At 44.1% G+C, this 27394-nt stretch overlaps 1 protein-coding gene across 12 annotated transcripts in view; it reads right to left on the bottom strand.

Annotated features, from left to right (window-relative positions):
* Positions 1–27394, bottom strand: part of PLEKHA7 (pleckstrin homology domain containing A7) — a 208063-nt gene that overhangs the window by 105014 nt on the left and 75655 nt on the right. The window contains exon 1 of one of the 12 annotated variants that reach the window (XM_082341393.1): positions 27042–27383. The exons of the other annotated variants lie outside the window; for them this stretch is intronic. Within the exon in view, the coding sequence (XP_082197519.1) occupies positions 27042–27124 (83 nt within the window). The 5' untranslated portion in view covers positions 27125–27383. Of the gene's footprint in view, positions 1–27041; positions 27384–27394 lie in introns of those variants that run through there. 12 annotated transcript variants of the gene reach the window in all.

Here is a 27394-nt window from a genome sequence, read left to right as displayed (position 1 = left end):
GTCCAATAAACTCTGAAACAACCCGAGATTACACAAGTGTTCAGCGGCCTTTCGGCAGGAGCAGATCTAAATGTGAACTAGCTTGGTTCCCCTGGGGGACCTTGGGTTAGTTACTTAACTTCTCTGATATTTAGTTTCCTCACCTGGAGGATAGAAGTAATAATGCCTACTCTGGAGCTTTGTGAGGAGAAGTAATGAAGACGGTAACGCGCCAGCACTTTGCTTGGTACACAGTGAGTTATCAACAAATGGCAGCAAGTGTTATTCTTCTTCTGCCCTGAAAGAATTAATAAGGCCCCGTCCACTCTTCCTAGGAGATGTCTCTGGCATGTCTTGGCTCCTCTCCCTTCTCACAGTCCTAAATCCAAGCTTTCGTCTTATCTCACCTCTTCACTGACTTCCTTGCTTCTAGACTCTGCTCTCTCTTGGCCTCATGGCCACCTAACCAATATCCTTCGGTCTGTGAATCTCTGACAGGACTTTCATGGAGAAAATATGGGCTTACTGAAAAACATGTTAAAAGGCCTAAGTGAAAGGAGAGCTGGAGAACCCCAATGTCATAACGATGTTGCTTCTTCCCTAAATTAATCTATAAATTCAATGTGAAACCAATCAAGATCTCACAGGGTTTTTCATGGATCTTCACAAACCGATCTTAAAATCTAAGTGAAAGAGTAAAAGGACAAGAATAGCCAAGAACATTTCATTATCATAGAAACTTCTACAGGACAGGTTAATCTAGAGTAAACAATTTTTTGTTTCAATGGGTTTTATTTTGGAGAAATGTGTTCAATATAGACTAAAATTTAGCACAAAAATAGGTAGGTGGGGGAGAAAATATTTTAATAATACTGACAGGGGGCCTCTGGAGGTGGAGAAAACTGGGTTACTTTCTCTGCCAACCCAGTGTAGGAATCAGGTGAGGGAAAGGGGAGACAAAGAAGAAAAGTGGATTAGGAAAGAGGTAATGATCTTCATTAAAGGCTTAATGTGTCTCAGGCACTGTGCTATGCATTTTCCATATGATTTTCATTTAATACAGGCATACCTCGTTTTATTTCACTTCACAAATATTGCCTCTCTTTACAAATTGAAGGTTTGTGGCAACCCTGCATTGAACAAGTCTATCAGAACCATTTTTCCAACAGCATTATTTTTAAATTAAGGTATGTACATTGTTTAAGACATAATGCTATTGCACACTTAACTGACTACAGTACAGTGTAAACATAACTTTTATATGCACTGGGAAGCCAAAAAACTCGTAAGATTCTCTTTATCACAATATTTGCTTTATTGCAGTGATCTGAAATTGAACCCGCAGTATCTCCAAGGTGTGCCTGCATCTGCCATGAGCATGGAAGGTAGGTAGCATTATTTCTATTAAAGATTAGGAAAAGCTTAAAAAGGATAAGTGATTTGCCCAAAGGCAAAGAGCTCTTGTAAGTGGTAGAGTGAAGACCCAAACCTTGCTCTCTGGGATTTCTCTTTCTACCATACGTGTGAGCTATTCCAGGCCTGCTCTTAAAGGTCCCAGGTGTCTGCAGGAAAAGAGAGAGCCCAGGTGCCAGGCGCTGTGCCGAAAAGTGCTGGCAGGCTCACTGGGTAAGGTGGGGGTCAGGTACCTAGCAGACCTGCTCCCCTTAACCTTACTCCTCACACCCCTTTTACCTGGAAGGCACCTGGACCTTACTTGCAGACAAACACACATGCACACAGTAAACGAGAAGACCTCAGGGCCCAAAGCTTGCCACTTCTAGCCTGAGAAATCCAGGTCATGTTCCAAGTTGCCCACTTAATGTGTAATGGGAAAAGAACTCTCCATTTAAGCCTCTCATGGGTTGTAAATCCTCAGCTTTACTCTGATTGCTTGACAGCAAATTCTGCCCTCAAACATACAGTTGGATCTCAATACATTTCACTTCACTGATCCATAAATCCTGTTAAAAAACAAAACAAAACATAAGCATGGTCTTATTAGCTCAGGTAGAAAGGAGAGGGCTACAGTGAATTCCCCTTCTGTGAAGGCCTTGTAACTTTCATGAGGTATTTTACTGGGTTACGAATAGACTATGAAATGCTGGCATCAGCAACGGAACAAATTACCTAAGGGCACAGACCCCACTACATTTCTTCCTTTTACTCATATTCAATTTGACCATCCATCACCACCCCCCCTCTCCCCTCCCCCCCAATCATCTTTCCCTTGTAAGGAAAGTTGTGCACAAAACTGTATACAACACTGTGATCATTAACAACTTGGTGGTCCTTGGACAGGCACAAAGAGCAAGTAAGAAATGAGATAGTGAAAGGCAGGAGGCTTTGAGGAATGACTGGATTCTGATACCAGCTCAATTCAGGGACACACCCTTGTGGTACCTCTCACTTTTTTTTCCCCAAAAATATTTCTTCTAGGACAAAAATAATCAAACAAGTTCAAGTGGCACAACATGTAGAAGTCATGATGTTCTTTTTGCATAACCCAATGGAATACATATTTCATGACATACTTTATTTTGGTTTCCTACTTATAAAAAGTAATATATACACCTTAGAGAAAAACTGAAAAACCCAGAAAAGTAGACAGTTGAGAAAAAAACCACCTCTAGGTCCACCAACCAGACAATCAACTGGGAAGTTTGAGCTAAATTCCACCATTAGCAATTTGTTTCTTTGGGTAAGAATTGTCCTTCCCAGCTTTTCTTCTTTTTTTTTTTTTTTGGTTTGGTAACAACTTAGTGAGACATAATTCACATGTCAAACAATTCACCCATTTACAGTGTACAATGCAATGGCTTTTAGTATAGTCACGGTTGTGCAACCATAAGCCCACTCAATTTTAGAACATTTTCATCACTCTAAAAAGAAACCCCATACCCTTTAGCCGTCATCCCTCCCAGCCCTAGAAAGTAGATTAGGCAACCACTAACCTCCTTTCTACCTCTACAGATTTCCCTATTCTGGACATTTTATATAAATGGAATAATACACTATGTTATCTTTTGTGACTGGTTTCTTTCATTTAGCATAATGTTTTCAAGGTTCATCCTTATAGCATATATCAGTACTTCACTCCTTTTTTTTGTCTTCACTGCCAAATAATATTCCATTGCATGGATATACCACATTTAATTTATCCATTCATTGGTGGGTGGACATTTGGGTTATTTCCACTTTGGGGATATTATGAATAATGCTTCTATGATCATTCACATATGAGTCTTTATACAGATATATATGCTTTCATTTCTCTTGGGTATATACATATACCTAGGAGTAGAATTCATGAGTCATATGTGACTCTATGTTCAAACTTTTGAGGACCTGCAAACTGGTTTCCAAAGTGGTTGCACATTCTCACCAGCAGTGTATTAGTGTTCCAATTTCCCCACATCTTTACCAGCACTTTTAAAATATCTATCCTTAAACTACAAAGCTACAGTAATCAAGACAGTATGGTACTGGCACAAAAACAGAAATAAAGATCAATGAAACAGGATGGAAAGCCCAGAGATAAACCCACGCACATATGGTCACCTTATCTTTGATAAAGGAGGCAAGAATATACAGTGGAGAAAAGACAGCCTCTTCAATAAGTGGTGCTGGGAAAACTGGACAGCTACATGTAAAAGAATGAAATTAGAACACTCCCTAACACCATACACAAAAATAAACTCAAAATGGATTAAAGACCTAAATGTAAGGTCAGACACTACCAAACTCTTAGAGGAAAACATAGGCAGAACACTCTATGACATAAATCACAGCAAGATCCTTTTTGACCCACCTCCTAGAGTAAGGGAAATAAAAACAAAAATAAACAAATGGGACCTAATGAAACTTAAAAGCTTTTGCACAGCAAAGGAAACCATAAACAAGACCAAAAGCCAACCCTCAGAATGGGAGAAAATATTTGCAGATGAAGCAACTGACAAAGGATTAATCTCCAAAATATACAAGCAGCTCATGCAGCTCAATATCAAAAAATAAACCAAACAACCCAATCCAAAATGGGGGGAAGACCTAAATAGACATTTATCTAAAGAACACATACAGATTGCCGACAAACACATGAAAAGATGCTCAACATCACTAATCATTAGAGAAATGCAAATCAAAACCACAATGAGGCATCACCTCACACTGGTCAGAATGGCCATCATCAAAATATCTAGAAACAATAAATGCTGGAGAGGGTGTGGAGAAAAGGGAACCCCCCTGCACCGTTTGTGGAAATGTAAATTGATACAGCCACTATGGAGAACAGTATGGAGGTTCCTTAAAAAACTACAAATATAAATACCATATGACCCAGCAATCCCACTGCTGAGCATATACCCTGAGAAAACCATAATTCAAAAAGATACGTGTACCACAATGTTCACCGAAGCACTATTTACAACAGCCAGGACATGGAAGCAACCTAAGTGTCCATCGACAGATGAATGGATAAAGAAGATGTGGCACGTGTATATACAATGGAATATTACTCAGCCATAAAAAGAAACAAAATTGAGTTATTTGTAGTGAGGTAGATGGACCTAGAGTCTGTCATACAGAGTGAAGTAAGTCAGAAAGAGAAAAACAAATACCGTATGCTGATGCATATATACGGAATCTAAAAAAACGGTACTGATGAACCTAGTGGCAGGGCAGGAATAATGACGCAGACGTAGAGAACGGATTTGAGGACACGGGGGGATGGGGAAGCTGGGATGAAATGAGAGAGTAGCAGTGACGTGTACACACTACCAAATGTAAAATGGATGGCTAGTGGGAAGCTGCTGCATAGCACAGGGAGATCAGCTCGGTGCTTTGTGATGACCTAGAGGGGTGGGATAGGGAGGGTGGGAGGGAGGCTCAAGAGGGAGGGGATATGGGGATATTTGTATACATATAGCTGATTCACTTTGTTGTACAGCAGAAACTAACACAACATTGTAAACCAATTATACTCCAATAAAGATGTGGAAAAAAAAAAAAGAACTACCATATGATCCAGCAATCCCACTTCTGGGTATACATCCAAAGGAAATGAAATCTGGATCTTGCATAGATATGTATACTCCCATGTTCACTGCAGCATTATTCAAAATAGCCAAGATATGGAAATATGGAACAACTTAAGTGTCCATCAACAGATGAATGGATAAAGGAAATGAGGTTTTATATATATGTGAATATTATTCAGCCTTGAAAAAGAAGGCAATTTGGCCTTGAAAAGAAAGCAATCCTGCTATTTGCCACAACATGGATGAACCTGGAGGACATTATATGCTAAGTTAAATAAGCCAGACATAGAAAGATAAATACTGCATGATTTCACTTATGTGGAATCTACACGAATCAAACTCATAAAAGAAGAGAGGAGAATGATGGTTGGCAGGGGATGGGGAAAATAAGGAGATGTTAGCCAAAGAGTACAAAGTTTCAATTATACAGTGTGAATAAGATCTGGATATCTAATATACAACATGGTGACTGTCACCATGGTATACTTGAAATTTGCTAAGAGAGCAGATCTTAAGTATTCTTACCACAAAAAAACAAAAAAGGTAACTATGTTAGGTGATGTGTGTCCATCATTTCACAATGTATACGTATATCAAAACATCATGTTGTATACCTTAAATACATACAATTCTTATTGGTCCATTATATCTCAATAAATCTGAGGGAAAATAAAAAGTCAAGGTCTTTGCTATAAAAAGCACAGCAAATAAACTTAAAAATAAAGGTGTATGATTCAAAATAATGTAAAAAAAAATAAAATAAAATATTTGTCTTTTTGAATATAGACATCCTAGTGTGTGTGAAGTAGTATCTCTTTATGGTTTTGATTTGCATTTCCTTGCTGTCTAGTGATGTTGAGCAGCTTTTCATGTGCTTATTGGCCATTTGCATATCTTCTTTGGCCCAGCTTTTGTTTTAAACTGCAAGTACCTCTGGACAGGGATACTGCCTGAATTCAAATGTACTTATTCACTGAATTATCTTGGGTAAGTCACTTAACTTTTATTAACTTCAGGTTCCTTATCTGTAATGTGGAGATAATACTACTAAGCATGTAATAGAGGATGTGAGAATTGAGAGAAGGCATATAAAGGACTTAGCACACAGCTGGGCACTGAGTAAAAGGGCAGCAAGTAACAGCTATTATTATTAACAACGGACTCGACCATTAACACTTTACAATCCATTAATCCCAGAAAGGAACAGTCTAAAATCTGGGACAGAGAAGTTGGGAGCAGGGGGCAAGGGGAGTTCAAAAGAGGGAGAAAAAGGAAAAAGAAAATGTTACGTTTTCAGAGTCTTGTTTTAGGAGTCACTACCACAGGCCAGCTTAGATCTTGCTCCTCCACCCTCTCAATAATGATGTAAGCACCTAATCCACTGTATTCAATCCATGCCTGTTTCGAATAGCTAGTTTCTCATTACTGCCATTGAACCCTGACTGAAACAGGAAGGAAGTCTTAGTCACAGCTGTGTCACTACAGCCTTGACACTGCATGACGTATAACATTATAACATTAGGTGATCAATCAAATAGAATAAATGAGTGAAGGAATGAACGTAATGACTAAATGGACAAACAGAACTATGTATGGGATGTATGCTCAGCCAGGTGAATGAGGACTCCATTCCCCAGAGGGTCCTAGGAAAGGCTAAGAAACAGCACAATAGGACCCAGCTGCCGAGCTTCTCCCTGCCCATCCACAGCCCATCACCACCACACAGACGTCTACATTAGAATATTTTTCATTTCTTCGCTGCCAACACTCAGGGATTATAGAATCTAAAGAATGCTGCTTTCCTTTATGTATTTCTTGAAGTTGTGAGTGAGAAGGTGGAAAGGCCTCCACTTGTGCTTTCTGGCATGTAAATAGCTCACAGCATAAAGAAAAGGGGAGTCAATTGTTCCAAATTCAAAATAAAGACAGGCTGTTCTGACAAGGTCCAAATTACAGAGCGCTCCAGGCACAAATAGAGACACTTTTTAGAGAAATTCTATTTTCCTATCCAATTCCAAAAGAGAGAGTTAAGCCAGGAAAACCGTCGCAGCCTTCCACAAACTGATTTGGTTTCAGCAGCCATTTGGGCAGCACACAGTCAGACAACAAACCACCTTTAGGCTTTTGTCCTTCTTGCCATGTCCCCTTCCTTCAGAAACTGGAAAAGTATCAGTGCCACTTGATCCTTCAATGTGGCACAAAGACAGAGCAGCTCTACATTCTGACTGTACAATTTTGCAAATCACTGTCTTCCCCCAATACTTTTCATGGCTGAAATTGCAGAACCCTCTCAAAAACCTTGAAGCTATCAGGATATGACAGGTTTGGATTTTGCAGTCCATCCTGAAGTCCCTCTTGACAGGTCTTCACTGCTGTAAAGCATTCTTTATTCTTTCATGTTATCATTTATTGGAATCATTTATAGAACACTCTTTCACTCATGTCCCCTCATTCACTAAGCACAAGCAACTGCTGCGTGCCTGCTACATACCCATCCATTGGATGATGAATTTTTTTTTCCAATTTTTTTTTACTGTGGTTAAGTACACATAATATAAAATTCACCATCTTAACTTTTTTTTTTTTTTTTTTTTCTTCCCACTTTTGGCCATGCCGTGCGGCTTGTGGGATTTTAGTTCCCCCAACAGGGATCAAACCCAGGCTTTCGGCAGTGAGAGCATGGAGTCCTAAGCACTGGACTGCCAGGGAATTTCCATGCGTACCCATCCATTGGGAATAGAATTCCTCTAATCTCTGGACTGATTTTTTCAGGGTTGACACTTCCAAATGCTGTATTTACTTAGTTGTACATCCTGGCATTATTTTAACAGTGAAAACTGGAAGTTACCTAACTGTCCGATCATAAGGGAATGATTAAATAAAATAGTGTTTCTACTTGATAAAATATTCTACGGTTATTAAAAACAAAGTTTATGAAGAATCTAAGCTTAATAAATGCTTATGTTAAATGAAAACCAAGTAGGACCCACAACAATATAAAATATAATCTCAACTATGTTTATAAAATGCAAAGACTAAATAGTCAATAAAAACAGGCCAAAATGTTAATTCTAAGATTATGGACAATATCTACTCAGCATACTTCTCTGAATATTCCTTCTCATTGTAGAAAATTTAGAAATAAAAGCATAAGAAATAAAAATAAATATATCCACACAAAACTATAATTCAAAAAGATACATGCACCCCTATGTTCATAGCAGCACTATTCACAATAGCCAAGACATGGAGACAACCTAAATGTCCACTGACAGATGAATGGATAAAGAAGATGTGGTACATATATACAATGGAATATTATCCGGCCATAAAAAAAGAATGAATTAATGTCATTTTCAGCAACATAGATGAACCTAGAGATTATCATAATAAGTGAAGTAAGTCAGAAAAGAAAGACAAATACCATATGATATCACTTATACAACATAAATGAATTTATCTTTGAAACAGAAACAGACTCACAGACATAGAGAACAGACTTGTGGTTGCCAAGGGGGAAGGTGGGTGGGGGAGGGATGGATAAGGAGTTTGGGATTAGCAGATGCAAACTATTATATATAGAATGAATAAATAGCAAGGTCCTATTGTATAGCACAGGGAACTATATTCAATATCCTATGATAAACATAATGGAAAAGAATATGAAAAAGAATGTGCATATATATATATATATATAAAAAACTGAATCACTTTGCTGTACAGCAGAAATTAACACAGCAATGTACATCAACTATACTTCAATAAAATAAATTAAAAAAAATTTTTTTAATAAATAAAAATGAAAGTCACCTGTGATATGTCACCACCAATTACCACCAATTTGGTATTTTGCTGTCCATTTACGTAAGAATAAAAATTTTTAAGTATATTTTTGCACCTATTGCTTGCAAAATTTTTAAAACCTTTAAAATGGGGAAGAATAAGACATTTAGACATGTGAAGATCAAGTAATGTTGACTGAAAGAGTCAAAATCATATGTACGGGGACTTCCCTGGCGGCACAGTGGTTAAGACTCCGCGCTCCCAACGCAGGGGTCACAGGATGGATCCCTAGTCGAGGAACTAAGATTCCACATGCCACACAGCACGCCCCTCCGCTCCCCGCAAAAAAAAAAAAAAAAACGTGTGAAATGACTAAAAACATGTTCTATAAAGACTTATTTTTCACTGCTTTGTACCCTGTCGAATGTGTGCCATGTTACATACACCTATTAAAATAAATGAAAATTATTATTCCTCCACCTCCCCGCAAAAATCCAGAAGAAATGCATTATGGTGAAATGAATATGAGCGCTCTTTACCCTCTTCTCTATTATCCAATTTTTGATGTAATGTAGTTATACTACCTTCATGATGAAAAAAAATTTTTTTAATTTTCTGCTTTCCTCTAGGTCACCATAATCCAAAGGATCTATTAGCAATTTCCCTTTAAACAACCCAAGTCCGCCCCCAAGCAGCCCTCTTTGCGCCAGGGAAAAGCAGGGTGGGCCCTGTGGCGAGTATCTGCAGGGGGACCTACAGGAACCCCTAGTCCTCCATCAGTGCCTGTGATCACTCCCTCCAGAGCAGGTAGGGAAGCAGAAACACATCCACACAGGGTGCGTTGGCACTGCATGAAGGAGGAAGGCTGGGTGAGAGGGCCTTTTAAATGGCCGGCAAATGGAGATTAGTCTGCTTCTTCTTCCCCAAAGTGTCCCTACATTTCATTCCCTTGAACATTCTCCCCCAGGCTCCCACCCTCCTCTCCTCTGGAATCATGATGGTGATGTATAGGTGCTGAGTAATCATTAGTCTCACAATCCCACCTAAACCCACAGTTTATAAACACTTTCAATATGAAGTGTCTAACACTCTCAAAAAAAAGAAAATTTTGAGACAGGAATTGCCTCCACTTTATAGCCAAGGGAGATGAGGCTCCAGAAGGTTAAGGCATCCAACCAACCAAAATCCAGGCCTTAGTCTCTAAAGGTTGCGCCTCCCTTGCCAGCTGGCCTCTAGGTTCCTGAGTCAGGGACAGCTCTTCTCATTCAGACTCTTGGCACAGCCTGAGAGGGAATGCTCGGGGGGCAGGTGGAGAGCCACCCAGTCAGGACAGCTCTAGAGGTTCAAACTGGCCAACTGAAGCAGGTCCTCGAAGGCCTTGACGCTGGCTAGAGAGGAGAAGCGGGCTGGTGGGGTTCACAGTAACTGCCCCCAAGGGAGTCAGGAACTACAGATCAGGAACGAGCCTATTCAGGCTTCATCAGTTGGAAGGGTTTGAATCTCAGCTCACCCTCCCACTCTGTGAGCTTGAGTAAGTTCCTTAATCTGTTTCCCATTTATAAACAGAGACAGTTATAGTACCCTCTCAGTAGAGTTTTTGGGTGGATCAACTGAGATGTGCATTGTGGTAAACACATGCACTGGCATACAGTAGACACTCAATAAACAGCAAGTATTAATAACACTAACAATTAATATCAGCAGTGATGACGATATAGGAGCACATCATAGTGGGAGAATATGTATAGCCAAGGGATGGTGTTCGAAGTGGCTGAAGAAACAAGAGGGGCTTCAGTTTCTCAGTCTTCTTCGTCTTCAATATGTTCACAGAGAAACTGGTGTCTTTTCCCCTCAAGATGTCCTGCTGTAAGAATCAGCAGAAATCACACTGTGTACTGTGTTGAATTCTGGTGAAGTTCCACCCATAAACTACTGAGCAAAAAGAGATGATCTCACAAGACCTATCAGGCAATATCTGAAGTAAAACAGAGGGGAGCCACAGCACCCTGGATACGGCGTGGGGCCTGCTCCCCCCACACCGTCCAATCAGCAGGCTGGACACGCGTGAACATGTGCCGAGAGCCTCGGCCGGCACCTGGAAAGCCTGGACCACAATCTTACTCTGCCCCTGTGATACCTCAGACATGTTCCCTCTCTGGAATCAGTTTCCTTGTCTGCAAAATAAAGTGCTGGACTAGCCGAGCTTTGCTGTGCCAACAGCTCAGAGACCTTTAATCTCCAAGTTCATTTGCATGCAACTCTTTACAGACTAACGCTGGCTTCACCGCCTGCATTCAGGCCTCATGTACCAATTACTATGCACTTCCCTGGGTGCTGGCCATGAGGGAAAGGAAGGTGACACTGGTTTTGATTTTCATAAACTATTTGACGGCCCTTCTGAAACCTTACCATAAAAAGAACCCAGCTCTTGCCAGTCACAGGTAATAAACTAACAACCAATCTTGCAGAGACAATGACCCAAAAGAGGTATCACAACGGCCAGTAAGGAGAAGGAGATTAAATTTAAAGTGAGAGGGGGAAGATTAACTTTATGGGCAGAAACACGACAAGGGTAACATACTTGGCCAAATACAAGTCTAGAATTGATTGCTGTGCTGAGTTCCGCACTCTTGAATTTGTGAAAACCTGAAGTGCTGGTAATTAGACCTGAATCTTATCATCGCCACTTAATATATGAATAATGTTTTATAAACACTTCCACATTCAAGGTGTCACTTAATTCTCATTCAAAACAAACATTTATTTCTATCATAATCAGATGAGGAAAGGGGCTCAAGAAGGCAAGCGACTTTCCTCAAGATCCCACAGCTAGGACATGCAGGCCTGGCAGGCAAACCGTAGACTAGAGTCCAAATTCAGTGGTCCTTCCAAGCTTACCTGTCTTTCCTCTGCAGGCCAAAACAGAGGAGGAAAGAGCTTATATTCAGCGTGACTTCATTAATGTGTGCAATCCAGCACAGTAGCCAAGTCGGGTAGAAGCCAGCTATGCAAATTTTAAAAGTGAATCCCTAGATATAAAAATAAATGTTGTAGGATGCTTTTAGGGAACCTCCCTGACACATGGCTTTTGCAGCTAAAGCTGTGGTTCTCACCTGGGGTGACTTTGCCCCCCAAGGACATTTGGTAATGCCTGGAGACATTTTTGATGATCACAACCGGGGGATGCTACTGGAATCCAGGGGGCTGAAGCAAGAAATGCTGCTAAAAAATCCTACAATGCACAGGACAGCTCCCCACAGCAAAAAGTAATCTGGTTCAAAACAGACGATGAATGACACTTTCCATCTTAGCAAACTAGAGGGGCAGAAAGATGGGCTACGATTTCAAAGAACAAAGGTCTATACAACTATGAGGTGATGTTAACATTCTGGACTTGGCTTAGGTTCTTCCAGCTTGGCTCCAGCCCGAATTCACTGCGTGATCCTGGGCAAGTCACTTAACCACTCTGTGTCATACTTCCCCTGTAAAACAAAGGGGGTGACTTTTTTTTTTAACAAAGTGATTCTCAAACATTCCTGTACCTGATAATGGCCTGGGATTCTAGCTAAAATGCAAATTCTTAGGCTCTAGTCCCATATATTCTGCATTTTTAACAGGCACCCCAGGGGAATCTGTTATAGACAGCTAGCAAAACTGCAGTTTGAATAGCATGTGAAAACTAGAAATAAATAAATAAAATGTGTGTAGCTTTTTCTAAGCAGGATTTGTAAGTTTGAGGAACAGTGCCATTAGCACCCCAGGGGTTAATCTAGAGGCCACCTCACCTCTGATAAAACTACACGGGGCTCTCTTAAGGGAGCTCCAACTTCTCTAAGGCTGAGAGGGCCTGGAAGTGGCCAAACCATGAGACAGAAGCCAAGGAGCAGCTGAAACCACAAAAGCAGCCCCTCAATCTGAGAGGGTGCTCATGGAACAAAGGCCCAATCACAAGCACCCCAAAGAGGGTCAGGGAAGGTATAGGACTTAAGACATCAAGTCAAATGCATTAGTCAACAGGGGCATAACCATCCTCGAATCACATAAAGGAACCCAGAGGCAAACCCAAATACCCTTAGTGAAAGGGCTCATTCACTCATGGCAATAACTCAGTCTCCTATTATCTCCTCTGGGAAGAGGTAGCTACAACATTCAAAAGGAAATTAGCATAAGTGAGGCCTTAGGGATCCCAGCCTGCAATGGGTAACCGAGAGCCATGAAGGGTTGAACGTTCACTGCAGGCACCCACAGCTTTGACCTCTCTGTCCTCTAGCCTGAAACTGAACGCCATCCTCTGCCATTCACTCACAGCCCTGTTCCCCATCCGTCCCGTCTGCCCCATGTTCCAAACGTTTGAGAAGAAGGTGAACCCAGGCCCTGGCTAATGAACCGAATATAAACAGGCTCATTGCCGGTTTGTTCCTTTTTATCTTTCACCTTTACTAAAACATCCTCCTCCTGCCCAGGTCCCCTGCTTAATTACCAGGCAGACTGACAGCCAGAGCACATCTTGGTAACAGAAAGGGATGCTAGGTACATCCACAGGGGCTTCCCATCAAGCCAATACCACCCACGAAAGCCTGTCACAATCCTCTCATTTATCATGCTATCCTTTCTGCTTCCATAAAGGATGTGAGCAGCCTAATGCTGCAGATATCACAGGCTTCTAACACATCTTTCCATAAAGCGAAACTGCTGACATGACAGCAGGAATGAACATCTTACTCCGTATTCTGGGAAAATTACTGAACACTAGAATCACCTGTGGAATGTTTTTTAAAACAATGGTGCCACAAAAACAGAAATATAGATCAATGGAACAGGATAGAAAGCCCAGAGATAAACCCACGCACATATGGTCACCTTATCTTTGATAAAGGAGGCAAGAATATACAGTGGAGAAAAGACAGCCTCTTCAATAAGTGGTGCTGGGAAAACTGGACAGCCACATGTAAAAGAATGAAATTAGAACACTCCCTAACACCATACACAAAAATAAACTCAAAATGGATTAAAGACCTAAATGTAAGGTCAGACACTATAAAACTCTTAGAGGAAAACATAGGCAGAACACTCTATGACATAAATCACAGCAAGATCCTTTTTGACCCACCTCCTAGAGTAAGGGAAATAAAAACAAAAATAAACAAAGGGGACCTAATGAAACTTCAAAGCTTTTGCACAGCAAAGGAAACCATAAACAAGATGAAAGACAACCCTCAGAATGGGAGAAAATATTTGCAAATGAAGCAACTGACAAAGGATTAATCTCCAAAATTTACAAGGAGCTCATGCAGCTCAATACCAAAAAAACAAACTACCCAATCCAAAAATGGGCAGAAGACCTGAATAGATGTTTCTCCAAAGAAGATACACAGATTGCCACCAAACACATGAAAGGATGCTCAACATCATTAATCATTAGAGAAATGTAAATCAAAACTACAATGAGATATCATCTCACACCGGTCAGAATGGCCATCATCAAAAAATCTACAAAGAATAAATGCTGGAGAGGGTGTGCAGAAAAGGGAATCCTCTTGCACTGTTGATGGGAATGTAAATTGATACAGCCACTATGGAGAACAGTATGGAGGTTCCTTAAAAAACTAAAAATAGAACTACCACACGACCCAGCAATCCCACTACTGGGCATATACCCTGAGAAAACCATAATTCAAAAAGAGTCATGTACCACAATGTTCATTGCAGCTCTATTTACAATAGCCAGGACATGGAAGCAACCTAAGTGTCCATCGACAGATGAATGGATAAAGAAGATGTGGCACATACATGCAATGGAATATTACTCAGCCATAAAAAGAAACGAAATTGAGTTATTTGTAGTGAGGTGGATGGACCTAGAGTCTGTCATACAGAGTGAAGTAAGTCAGAAAGAGAAAAACAAATACCGTATGCTAACACATATATATGGAATCTAAAAAAAAAAAAAAAAAATGGTCACGAAGAACCTAGGGGCAAGACGGGAATAAAGACACAGACCTAGGGGCTTCCCTGGTGGCGCAGTGGTTGGGAGTCCGCCTGCCAGTGCAGGGGACACGGGTTTGATCCCTGGCCCGGGAGGATCCCACATGCTGCGGAGCGGCTGGGCCCGTGTGCCACAACTGCTGAGCCTGCGTGCCACAGCTACTGAAGCCCGCGTGACTGGAGCCCGTGCTCCACAACAGGAGAAGCCACGACAATGAGAGGCCCACGCACTGCAGTGAGGAGTGGCCCCCGCTCACTGCAGCTAGAGGAGCCTGCGCACAGCGGCAAGGACACAACACAGCCAAAAAAAAAAAAAAAAGACACAAACCTACTAGAGAATGAACTTGAGGATACGGGGAGGGGGAAGGGTAAGCTGGGACAAAGTGAGAGAGTGGCATGGACATATATACACTACCAAACGTAAAATAGCTAGCTAGTGGGAAGCAGCCGCATAGCACAGGGAGATCAGCTCGGTGCTTTGTGACCACCTAGAGGGGTGGGATAGGGAGGGTGGGAGGGAGGGAGACGCAAGAGGGAAGAGATACCGGGACATATGTATATGTATAGCTGATTCACTTTGTTATACAGCAGAAACTAACACACCATTGTAAAGCAATTATACTCCAAAAAAATGTTAAAAAAAAAAAAAAATGATGGTGCCAGAGCCCCAACTGAGACTAAATAAATCAGAATCTCTGGCACTGGCTCCCAGGCATCAGTATTTTTAAAAAGCTCTCCAAGGGATTCTAACAGGCAGCCAGGGATGGCATTCACTGGGCTAAGTCCTCACAGTGGGGACACTGGGCTCCAACTTGTCAAGGTAAAAGTACCAGCAATATTCAGCTCCAAAGTGCACAAGGGATAAAAATAAGGTGAGGCGGGGAAAAAAAGCTCCCCCTATTCAAAAGGAAGAAAAACCATCTGACACGGAATTTTCAATGGGGGCTGAAGAGCAGAGAACTAGCTTTTTTACTGAGTGCGTAACACCACTGGGTTTTGCCTCATAAATGCTTCTTTCATTTCAAGCAAGCACTAGCACTGTACCAGGCACTGAAGGAAGGAACAGCAAACAGGAAACAAAGCATCTCGTCTTCAGAGTGCAGACCTTCTGAGGAGGTAAAGCTAGAACATCAAGCAGTTCATACTGAGGCAGGATCTCCTGGTGCTGACATGGAAGGGACGGCAAGGAGCTGGAGGAGGTCAGCCAGCCTGGGCCGGGCCCCAGGGACACTTCAGGCTCCAGCCATGCTCAGATACTCCCACAGGTGCTGCAGGACTCAATCCCCAGTCTGTTTCCTGTACGACTTGGTCCACTCTGCTGGCCTATTGCCAGCCAGCTCTAAAAGGCCTAAGTGAGGGACACAAGGGGCCTCTAGCTACCCATGAAGTTGCAGCTATATTCATTTCCCTTCCAAATTAACATCCTACTGCCCCATAAGAAAGCTGTCAGCTCTCAACAAAGGACTCTGGCTAAGAAAGGTAGTCAAGGCTCTTCAGGTGGCGGGCACAGCAGCTACTTGATGCCAAAGGTGGGAGGCCCAGGGTGGGACCCTACCCTTTCCATACTGACAGTGGGCTCCCCCATCACCAGAATGCACTCAAATGCCCCTCCCTGCCTGGCTGAACTCCTTCACTGCAGTTACCACTTGGCCAATGCACTTGGGACTGAAACACAATTAATCCCTGCTTTAGCCACATTTCTTTTTTCCCAGAGAACCAATCTGATAGACCCGCATTGTCAATAGGAGAGCACCACTCTGAATGCTAATTGCCCCCACGAGTTCTGCAGAGGGCACGGGAGAGGCCGGGATGCTGGCCTCCACGCCATGGGCACTCTCAGGTTTGGAAACCCTACCTGGTGTTATCGGCAGCAACTCGATGCAGGGACCGCCCTCCTAGTCGTGACAGCAGTAGCCAGAGACCTTCAAGTTTCCTCCAGGGTAACATAAGGCTGGTGGCCGGAGCTGCGGTGGTCAGGCAGTGGGGAGAGAGGCGAGTGGGCTGCCTGCAGCAGGTGCACAGCTCCGCTCCGCTTTGCTCCACTCCCACTGAGGGGAGTCAGCGGCGGGTGAGGATTTTAAATGCAGCAGACGAGATTTAGGTTAGATTCACAGATGAACTTCCTGACAGAGAGGGAAGCACTGGAGAAGCTGACCGATTACTTAAATTTCACTGGGGAGCTACAAGGGGCTGATTGTACTGTCTGCCAGGAAGTGAGTGAGCGGTGAGGAGGCAGCCTCCTGTGCACAATGGTCAGAAGCAGGGACCTCACCCAGCTGGCCCACAGCCGCCTGACACGCCATAACATTTTTGCTTTAAATATAAAGTAAACAGAACAGTCCGATAATCCCCACCAATATGCACTTTTAAATGTACTGATTCTTTGGTCTAGGAATTTCCAGTTCTAGGAATCTAAGAAGATAGTTTAAAAAAAAAAAAAACCAACCATAGTCAAATATTTTTACATATTTTAGGGGAAAATACGTATTTATGTATTTCAGTAGTTGCAATCTAAATGCCCAACCTCTGAATGGGGAATGATTAAGAAAATTATGGTACATGTACCCAACAGACTATTATGCAACAAATTAAGATGTTTCTAAGGAATATGTAATAATCTGGGAAATGCACATGATATGTTAAGTGAATAAAGCATATTCAACTCTGTATCTTGCGAAAAAAGTATATGTTCATTTCAAAAAGAATGGAGGGAAATACACTAAAATGTTAGCAGTAATCATCTCTGGGTGTGGAAGTAAATGTTTTTATTTTTAAAAAATACTTTCCAAATATTCTAAAATAACCACTACCTTAATAACCAGAAGATGTAGACATTCAAAAAAAAGGAACAGTCTATTCTTTGAAATACCTCAGCGCCATAAATCTACTTTATCTGCACGGCCATTATTCCCAGAAAGCAAAACAGTGACACTCAATCTTGTACTTGGCAAGATGAACACAGTCTCGCTTCCAAAATGGCCCAGCAGACCCAGTGCAGCCACCTGAAAACCACCTGTCACCATTTCTCGCTGGGAAGCACAGGGTCTTCCCCATCAAAGAGTCACGGGTCTCTCATTCTGTGGCCAGACCTCCCTTCACGTCCAATTACAATGTGCCTAAGTGAGTCTGAAAGGCAAGGGAGAAAGGTGGAATTTCTGCAAAGAACTGGAATCTGTTGGATTAACCCTGAGAAGTCTCAAACAGCCAGCTTTAGAGATGGTCCCTATTTACTGAATGTCCGCTATATGCCAGGAACTGGGCAGGATGCTTTCACATACTTTGCAAAGTAGGAATCATTAGCTCTATTTTACGCATGAAGAGACTGAGGCTCCAGAACTCACATCAACCTGCCTCAAATCACGACATGCTGCTCGCCCAACTTCCATGTCAGGAAAGTTTTCCCCTCAGTCACCTCTAGCGTTGGCATCTTTGCAGGGAACACAATGCAGACTACACTTCTTCCTTCCAGACTTACATTCCCACTCTCGGTACCCTGAGACAGGCCACTCCCTGTCTCTTGCCCACTTTCTATCTCTACCACCACCCACAGATGCAAACACTCTAGCCCCATGTGGACACGTCAATGATCCACTGTGGCCAAATTTCCCAACCTGCCTCATGACCCTTAAGGATGGCTAGTACTGCAAGATAGGGCTCACTAACAAACAAGGACCTTTCTGGAGGTGTCTGAAACTCTGGTGAGAGGAGAGGACTTCACAGCAAAAACACATTCCTTCAGCATCTCCTTTAGGCTCACAACATCTCTGAAGCAGGCAGGCCTCTTATCCCCTTTCACAGATGGAAATACTGAGGTTGAAGAGTAGATTGACCTAAATCTAGTAAGAAGCACAGCTAGCACTAGAACTCAGCTCCTCTGATTGCTGACCCAGTGATCTTCCTACCACAGAGGAGAATACTAAGAACGAGGGCTCGAAGGCCTGAAGGCCTGGATTCAAATCTCAGCCCCACTACTTACAAGTTATGTGGTCTTGGGCCCACTACTTAACCTCAATTTTCCTCAGTCGCAACATGAAGAAAATAATAGTCCCTACCTCTCACAGTTGTTGCGTGGATTAAATGGGAAAATATAAGTGAAAGACCTAGCAGGTGCCCAAGATGGTGTTAGGTCTATCATCACACAACCCTGAAGGCGTAGCACCAGGACTTTTCCATCTTAGTTCCCACTGTGCAAGGCTTTAGTCTGAACACAGGGCCATGAGGACCTGCACCAACTTAATTAAACCAGCTTTCTGCCTTGGAAGGCCTGGCCAGTCGCCTCCACCTAGTTTTCAGATCTTATTGAGATGACCTTGAATATGCTCTTCTTTCTCCATAAAAGCTCTTCCCGGCCTCCTTCATCCCCTAACTCCAACTCTCCTTCAGTGGCACCTCTGAGGTCAGCTCATCCAAGAAGTTTTTCCCCAGGCTGAATTCCCTTATCTCCCACAGATTCCTGAACTTACAGCCCTAACGGGATACTTATCACTGTTATCAAAATTGGCTCTGTACTTGCCTGTCTCCCCCACTGGACTGAGAACCACTGAAGGCAGGCAAGGACTGTGCTATGTTCATTGTTTGATCTTCAGTACCCATCTGGTATCGGTTTGTATTATATTTGTGGTGTAACAAATTACCACAAATTTAGCAGCTTAAAACAACACACATTTACCATCTTACAGTTGTGAAGGTCAGAAGTCCAAAATCAGTTTCACTGGGCTAAAACCAAAGTGTCAACAGGGCTGCATTCCTTCTGGAGAACCCATTCCTTGCCTTTTTCAGCTTCTACATTCCTTCCTCACAGGCCTGCATCACTCCAACCTCTACTATAGTCATCACATTTCCTTCTTTTCACTCTGACCCTCCTATAAGGATTCCTCTGATTACACGGGTCTCACCCAGATAATCCAGCATAATCTCCCCATTCCTCACTTAATTACACCTGCAAAATCCCTTTTACCACATAAGGTAACACTGACAGGTTCCGGGGATCAGAACACGGACACCTTTTGGAGAGGGAGCCATCTTTCAGCCTACCTCACTATCACAGCTCTTAGTGCATAACAGATGGGCAGTGACTGACTGCCTCCTGCAAGAAACCATGCTCCACGTGGTCCTAAACCACTGAGACGTAGAAGCTTCTCGACAGGTTTAGGAGGGACCCAAAGCCTACAGCCCCTGTTCTAGCCAAAATCTCCCAAAGGAGGCCTTCTCTTCATAACCTGCAACTCTGAGTTTCTTCAGCTAACGTGGAAGCAGCCCACACACCTCCACCCTAGGTAAAAACCTACTGGTTGATCCTCTGAACTCTGAAAATATGGATAAATGAATCAGTCTCAAACATCATTTGGTAATTGCCCTTTAGATAGACTGACAGGCACAGTCTATGTCTTCTTGGAGCTCACAATCCACACAGCGTCATCACAATGTGTACAGAAGCCAAAAGGCAGCAGGATAAGGATTTTACCACTTACCAGCATGAGTCAGATTTGATAAATACACATATTATAGATACAGCACATTCTTTGAAATTCTATCAAAATCAAGCTTTAAATTAGCAGGCTACAGCAGCAACCTAGCAACCCAATCACATTCATTTCCACTTGAGCCTGGTACCTGAACAAGAAAGTGTCAGAACCCTGGACAAGGGCAGGCTGGGTGCAGGGCACACCCACCTTGTGGAATGTGGCAGGTGTCAAGGAGGAGCAAGGGAAGGAGCCCAAGCTGGGATCTGAACTCTCACTCTCCAATCTACCCTGTGTGACCATGGGCTTGTTAATCAACCTCTCGGAGCTTTCTCAATATACAATATACACACAATGAACCCATTCATACTGACCGACAGATAAAATACCTAGTAGGTAATATGCTTCCACTAGGGTCTGGCCCCCTTCTTCCTGCTCCTAAAAGAATCAAGTTGATAGGGCAAGTAAATCCTCTCAGAGAGTACAACTTGGTGTATCCGCGCTGTTTCCCTAATGTCATCCACACATTGCCCGCACACCGCCTCCATGATTCTGCCACCTCGCTGTCCAACCTGTACGTCCACTTTTTCCTTTAAACAGACAGCACAGACTTTAGACACATCCTAAGCAACAGTAGCTGCCAAATGATGAGTTCAATATTCCAGTCACATTTCACATGAAAAAATCATATACTCAGGTATAAAACTATTAAAATTTAAAATACTCACCCCTGTATTATCCCATATCCTGTTACATTTTGGGAAACTCTGGTGAAAAAACCTGAGTTCTGGTCCTGACTGCGCTAACAACTATTAGGTATGTCCACGTGAGGTCCCTTCTCTGAGACTCAGTTTCCCCCAAGTAAGAAAAGAAAGAGAATGATCTAGACAACCTTTCCATTTCCTCCAGTTCTGAGGTTATGAGATTTATTATCAAGTGGTCCAGATAAGCAAAAGAATCCAAGCAGGGAATTTTTGGAAAAGGTAATGAATACCACTCAAAATTATTAGAATCATTTATCATAAAAGATGACAGAAGAAAAGGATGAGAGAGAATGACAAAGAGATAAACGCCATACCTTCCCTCATCTTGAAAGACTCTGACTTCGTGCTTCTCTTTTAAGGGATTTTCAAAAGAGAGGGCCCTTGGTCTTAAAATGGGACAACCTGGATTTGAATGTCAGCTTGGATGGTTGTTAGTTTTATCACCTTAGGCAGGCCATTTAACCTCACAGTTTTTCTACAACTGTAAAATGGGTAACACCTCCTTCACAAGGTTGTCTGGGGATTAAATGTGAATAACTTGTCTAAAGCACCTGGAACAGAGCTGGATACAGTTGCTGTTTGCTATTACTATTACACCTGGACTAACTGGTGGAGTACACATCTGCCTCTCCCACTTAATGATAAACTCTCTAAAGGCAGGAATGCCTTGCTCATCTTTCTCTCCCCCACCGTGCCTAGCACGGTGTTTCACATAAAATAAAGAACTTGGCCTGAATTTGTAGGGAATCAAAGCTTACAGAAAGAGTGCCTGCTCCAAGACAGGAAACTGAAGATGCCCAGAGATGTATAAATAACAAGCAATTCTTCCCTGACAAAGACAAACGTTCCCTTCTTCCTAAAACAAAAGTCTTTAGAATTCACCAAGATGTACACAATGCTTGGGCCATGATTCCCTGCTTCGATCTTCCTTTATAATATTCTACATTTTCCATCATGTGTCCATAATAGGAAAAATTATTTAAATTGTTACAAGGATAAATGAGACTGCTTGCCTCTGACTCAGAAATTCAGAGACCTGGGGTCCAGTCTCCAGCGTTACATATCTGGCTACCTGACCTCAGAAAAGTTACTCCATTTTCCAGTAAAATGACAGGAACAATATCCCTCTGATGACATCACCAGGCTGCTGTGGGAACTAAGGCACCCAGGTCCGTGCTGTGAAAAATCTCTGCTAACGAGAACTCTGGAATCTTCTGAGTATGCCCGGAGTCCCACCAGTTGCTTTTCACTTTTTATTCCTAACCAGACCTTTATTCCTTTACTTGTGTTATACGCCCATAAATGTTATTCCTGTCATAAAAAGAAAGAATAACCCACAAAGCTGCAGCCTTTTTCTTATCATATAAACATGCTACAAAAGTAATGAGAATAAATTTGAGGCTGTGATCATAACTCTGTTAATGAGCACCACCCGTGTTTGAAACACCACCAGCCGTGAGTCCTTATTTTCACAGGCTGTTTGTTTCTTTCTTCCCTTTTTTTTTTCCCTAACACATTTAAAACTTCAGACCTGAGTGCTCACTGGCAGCTGGTTCGGAGCAGAGGGAAGGACTCAAAATAGCTAACCAGAACCATTAGAAAGAAAGATGGGACCTTGAAAACTCCAAGCCTAATGGTTGGCTCTAAACCAAACATTTCCTCTGCCTAAAGTCAAATCAAGCTAGCAACCTCTTTATTTCTTTCTTTTTTGTTTTTATATCCACAAACATTTAGTTTATTTACATGAATTACACTCAAGTCAGAAGGAGATACAACTGATCCTCAGTACCTAAGTATTGCCCAGCATTAAGGCAAGCTGATGTACAATCCTTTTTATATATCTTGCATTACTATCCTAATATCAACTATCTTTGATCCACCAGCAACCTCGTTCTTAAAAGGTACCACTAAGTGAGTGAGCCCAAGAGGATTACAGTGCCACACAAATGACACTTAAAAGTAACAGCCAAGAAGGTGCTGTGTCTATAAGCCTCACAGAGCCTATGGATGAAAGGCAGAGGGGACAAGAGAGGGGCACCGAAAAACCAAAATGACCAATAAGGACCTCTTTTACTCATTTTACAAACATATCCAGAGTTAGCTGGAGATGTTAGAATAGGTGGATGGAAGAAAGGCAGTATGCAAATGTACTTGCAGAAACTTCAGTTTATTCTTACTCTGGGAGGCAGAGATCTTCAGAGGCATGATTTCCACAGGGGGTCAACCACACAACAGTAACAATTCCTAATAGTCAACTTCCTCGTCAATAAAATGTGGGCAATAATTAACTGCACCATAAATTGTTGTGAGAATTAAATGAGATAATATATGAAAACACTTAGAACAGTGTCTGGTACATAGTAAGCTGCATTACATTACTGCATTACAGTTTTGCATACACTATTCCATTTAATCATAAGAGGCAGGCTTTATTATTCTCACAGAACACCAGTTCAAAGAGACAAAAGGACTCGTCCAGAGTTACAGAGATAAAAAGTGCCAGGTGTCTGGTTGTTCTTGGGACTAACAATTCACAATCCACAATCATGGCTGGACCAGAGATGGCTGCATTAGCAAGAGTTTGAGGCTGCTACCTTTCCAGCTCAATTATGCTCTGTGCCTGCAGTCAGGGATTCACAGGTCTCCAAGGCCTCTTTGAATAATCTGAGACTGGAAAACAGACTTAATGTGAAGATCAGAAGAAACTCTTCCAGGACAGTTCTCATATCTGACCCTAGAAGCCCAGGTATGGCCTCTGGGGTGGGCACAAAATGACATTTCTGACATTCTCATCTTCTGTAAAATAAAACAGCTCTCTCAGCTGCTGCTCCAAGGATCCTCTAGTTACTTTTAATTAAAAAAAAAAAAAAAAACCTACCAATTAACAAGCACTGTGTTCAATCCTTTACAAACGTCTTGTATAATCCTCACAATTATCCTACTGGGGGGAGGGGGTGAAGAGAGGTACCCTTATCCCTGTTTAACAGGCAAAGAAACAGACTCAGAGAGGCCCACAAACACAAAGCTAGTAAACAGCAGAGACTGAGTTTGAACCCAAGTGGGCAGAGAAAGTGCCACAAACCATATGCCTCAACTAACTCCTCGTCATTCTCTCTCCCCTCACCTGGAGACGCAGGGGGCATAGGCCTGGAATAACTAGCCTCTTTTCTCTTCACCAGAGACAGTACAAACCCTAGGGAGGAATTTTGTATTTTACAAACCAAGACTGCAGAGACTGCCAGGGTCTTTATTGTTTCTCCCCTTGATCTTCTGTGATTCAGAACAAGCCTTCAGAAGCACCTCTCTCTTAAACTGGGTACTTTCTCCAGCTGCCCGTCCCAGGAAGACGCTCCCTGCCAGAGCTGGGGCTGAGGAACACAGTAACAGCCACCATTAAACCCAGCACCTCTGTTAAGAGGGAAGGGAGAAGTCTAGGAGCTGGTGTACAGAGAGAAAGACGGACCCTTTTCCCAGGTGGCAGTGGCGGTCAGGTCCCAGAACAGAGGCCTCAGCTGATGCTGGACTCTCCACAGCCCGCTGTGCCCAGCATGGACATTAGGAACAGGACACATGGGGGACTTTCCAAACCAGCCCTGCTCAGCCCTCTGACCCTACCACTCACAGTGACTCTGATCTCTTCCTGTTCACCCCACAATTCCCACAGCCTTTATAACAGCTGCCTCACTTTGCCCACAACGTCACAATCCCTGATGACCTCCTGTTCGCTTCACAGTGCCCCCAGGGACCCACCTACTCTTTACAGAATCACCTTGAGTAGCTTCCCAGGCAGTGGCCAGGCCATTATCAATAAGTATTCAGCTATGACCAGTAGGCTGCAAGTGAGCAAACATTAGATGGCAGACTTCCCATAATCTAAAAAAAAATTGTTCTTAATCAGGACCATCTCCAAATCCTCAACTCGCAGAGTGCCAGCAGATCACCAGCAGCTCAGGGCACTGCTGGAGAAGGTGGCACTCTAAAAGCATGTGAGTTGGGGGAGGGGTGCCACTGAGTGCACATACCACAAACCCAGTGGGAAGACAGGTGGCACAGACTCCCCAGTAACCCAGGGTGTCAGGATCAGAGGCCTCTCTGAAGCCAAGCCCTCCTTCACTCATTTCCTCCCCGGAAGGCTGGGGTGAGATGGGGACTAGGTGTCCCTGGCAGCCATCAGAACAGTCCAGCCCTGGAGACCAGAGCCAGGAGGAACCCAGGAAGCCAAGCCACTGAGGTAGGGGACAGACAACTGAAGGGAGGGATGTGGGGTACAACAGCCTGTCTCAGCGAACCGCTCTGATACAATTCACAGCCCACAGTTAGAGCTAAAATCCCCCTCCCTGCACTCCTCACCCCTATAAGCCCATCCTCCTCCCCACATTCCTCTCCCCCCCCCCATAAGCCCAGACCCCTCTTGCACCCTCAAGAGTGTCAGCTTCCAAGGCAAGCTCATCTTCTCATCACAGATCTGCCAACCCTTCAGTTTACAAGGCTGAGTCCTCTATCCTAAACTGACAAAGAACAAGCAGTGTCCCAGGTCTCTAAGGCACAATGCTGCCAGGAGGGCTGAGTTTGACAATTCTCCTCAGGCCCCAGCTGGGGCAAAATCTCAGCCCTCCAGCCAGCCCAATCCGCCAAGCCAAGCCTCATCCACAGCCGTCCGTTTAAACCTGGGCCCTCCCATTCTTATTTATTCACTAGCACACACAGAGCACACCTGGTGAGACTACCAGTTTTAGAATCCACCTGCTCCCATCCAGCTGGGAGGGAAACTGAAACCACAGCAAGAACTCCGCCCTCAGCTCTTCCCCAACCTTGACCTCCTCCTTCCACTTGGAGCTGAGGGAACTGGGAGAGGCAGGTCAGGTGACCACCTGACAGACACTTTTGCCTCGGCCCACAGTCCTACAGAGCAGGGGACTGAAAATATACCCCAGGGCACTTGCTGAGCAGGGCGGAGGTTTTCAGGCACTGAGGCCGGGACAAGGCAGTTCTTTTCTGAACGCTTCAGACTACCGGCTGAGGGCTCAGGTCTCACACACCTGAGCCTGGAAGCTGCTCTGAGGCAGTTGGTGGGAATGAGGTTGGTTTCAGAAGGCAAAGGAGGAAAGGTATGGGCCGGTTCCAAAGTAGATAAAAAACAAAAGCTGCTCCCTCTGTGCCCTCCGGGGGGAGATGGGACTATCCCACAGATGGGGAAAGGGGGTCCCTTTCGTGGAGTGCCGGTCACTGGGGGAATGCCAGCATCCTTTTCAGGAAATAGGCTGCAATACCCTGGGCTTAAACCTTGATGGCCAACGCCAAAAAAGGGAAAGAAAAACCTGCAACCCACCAATCTCATTTCCAGATTCCCTCTCTCCAGCCTAGACACATTAATAATTAACTTGCCTACCCGGAGCTCGCCGGCGTTGCTATAAAAGATGAGTAATGGCACTGGAGTCCCGGCCCGATGCCCGCGGGCTTCTGGGCTCGGGGCTGGGACGGGCACTGGAACAAAGCCTCCGCGTTCCTCCGGGAAGGTGTGTCTGAAACTAGACCTGTCAACGGCGAGAAGCTGACCCCTTACCTCCCCCATAGCCGGCTCCCTGCGAGAAGGGGTGGGGGGAGGGGCCGGCGCCCCGCCGCGCGGGGCGGAACGGGTGGACAGGTCTCCTTTGCCCACTTCCCCTCCCCCGCACCCCGACCGACCGGTGCCCCCAACCACAGCCCATTTCGGGAAGCCGCGCTGTCTGCTGAGAGATAATCCTGTTACCATGAATGCAGTCTGTACTTGGAGACCAATTCTCACAACAGCAAGACAGCTCCCTCGGCGCCCTTCCCGATGAGTAACCCAAAGCCGGTCGCCGGCTCAATGAATTCTGTCGCTGAAACTCCAGCGGCGAGCTGCGGCTCCCACGCGGATGGCCGGCCGGGGACGAACCGGCTCCCATCACGCCAGCGCCCAGACACAAAAGCATCCCTAAATGCAGCCCGGGCACCCTGAGCCCTACCCGCCCAACAGCCCGCAGCCCCCCGAAAGTTACGGCGCGCGGACACACCTGCAGGGCCCCCGCGGCGGCCCCCTCCAGCCCCCCAGGGCGGCGGGGCACGCGTCCCCGGACGGGCAGCGCCGCGGCTCCATGAGCCCGCTCCGGGAGCCGGGGCCGGCTACCGGTCAGCAGCGCGGGGCGGCGGAGCGCGCTGGGGCCTCAGCTCGCCCGCGGTGCATCTCGCTCCCTCCTCGTCCTCGCCCGGCCTTCCCTAAGAGCCCACACCCACTTGACATAAGCGCGGATCAAAGCACTTGGCGCAGCGCCAGACGGCAGACCCCGGAGGTCCAGAGCGCGACCCGGGTGCCGCCGCTCGGCCAAGACCGCGCGTCCGAGCGCGGCACGTTCCTCTTCTTGCAGAG

The sequence above is a fragment of the Balaenoptera borealis genome (genome assembly GCF_965194805.1).
Source record: "Balaenoptera borealis genome assembly, chromosome: 11".
Lineage (NCBI taxonomy): Eukaryota > Metazoa > Chordata > Mammalia > Artiodactyla > Balaenopteridae > Balaenoptera > Balaenoptera borealis.
This window is presented reverse-complemented; position numbering and strand designations above follow the sequence as displayed.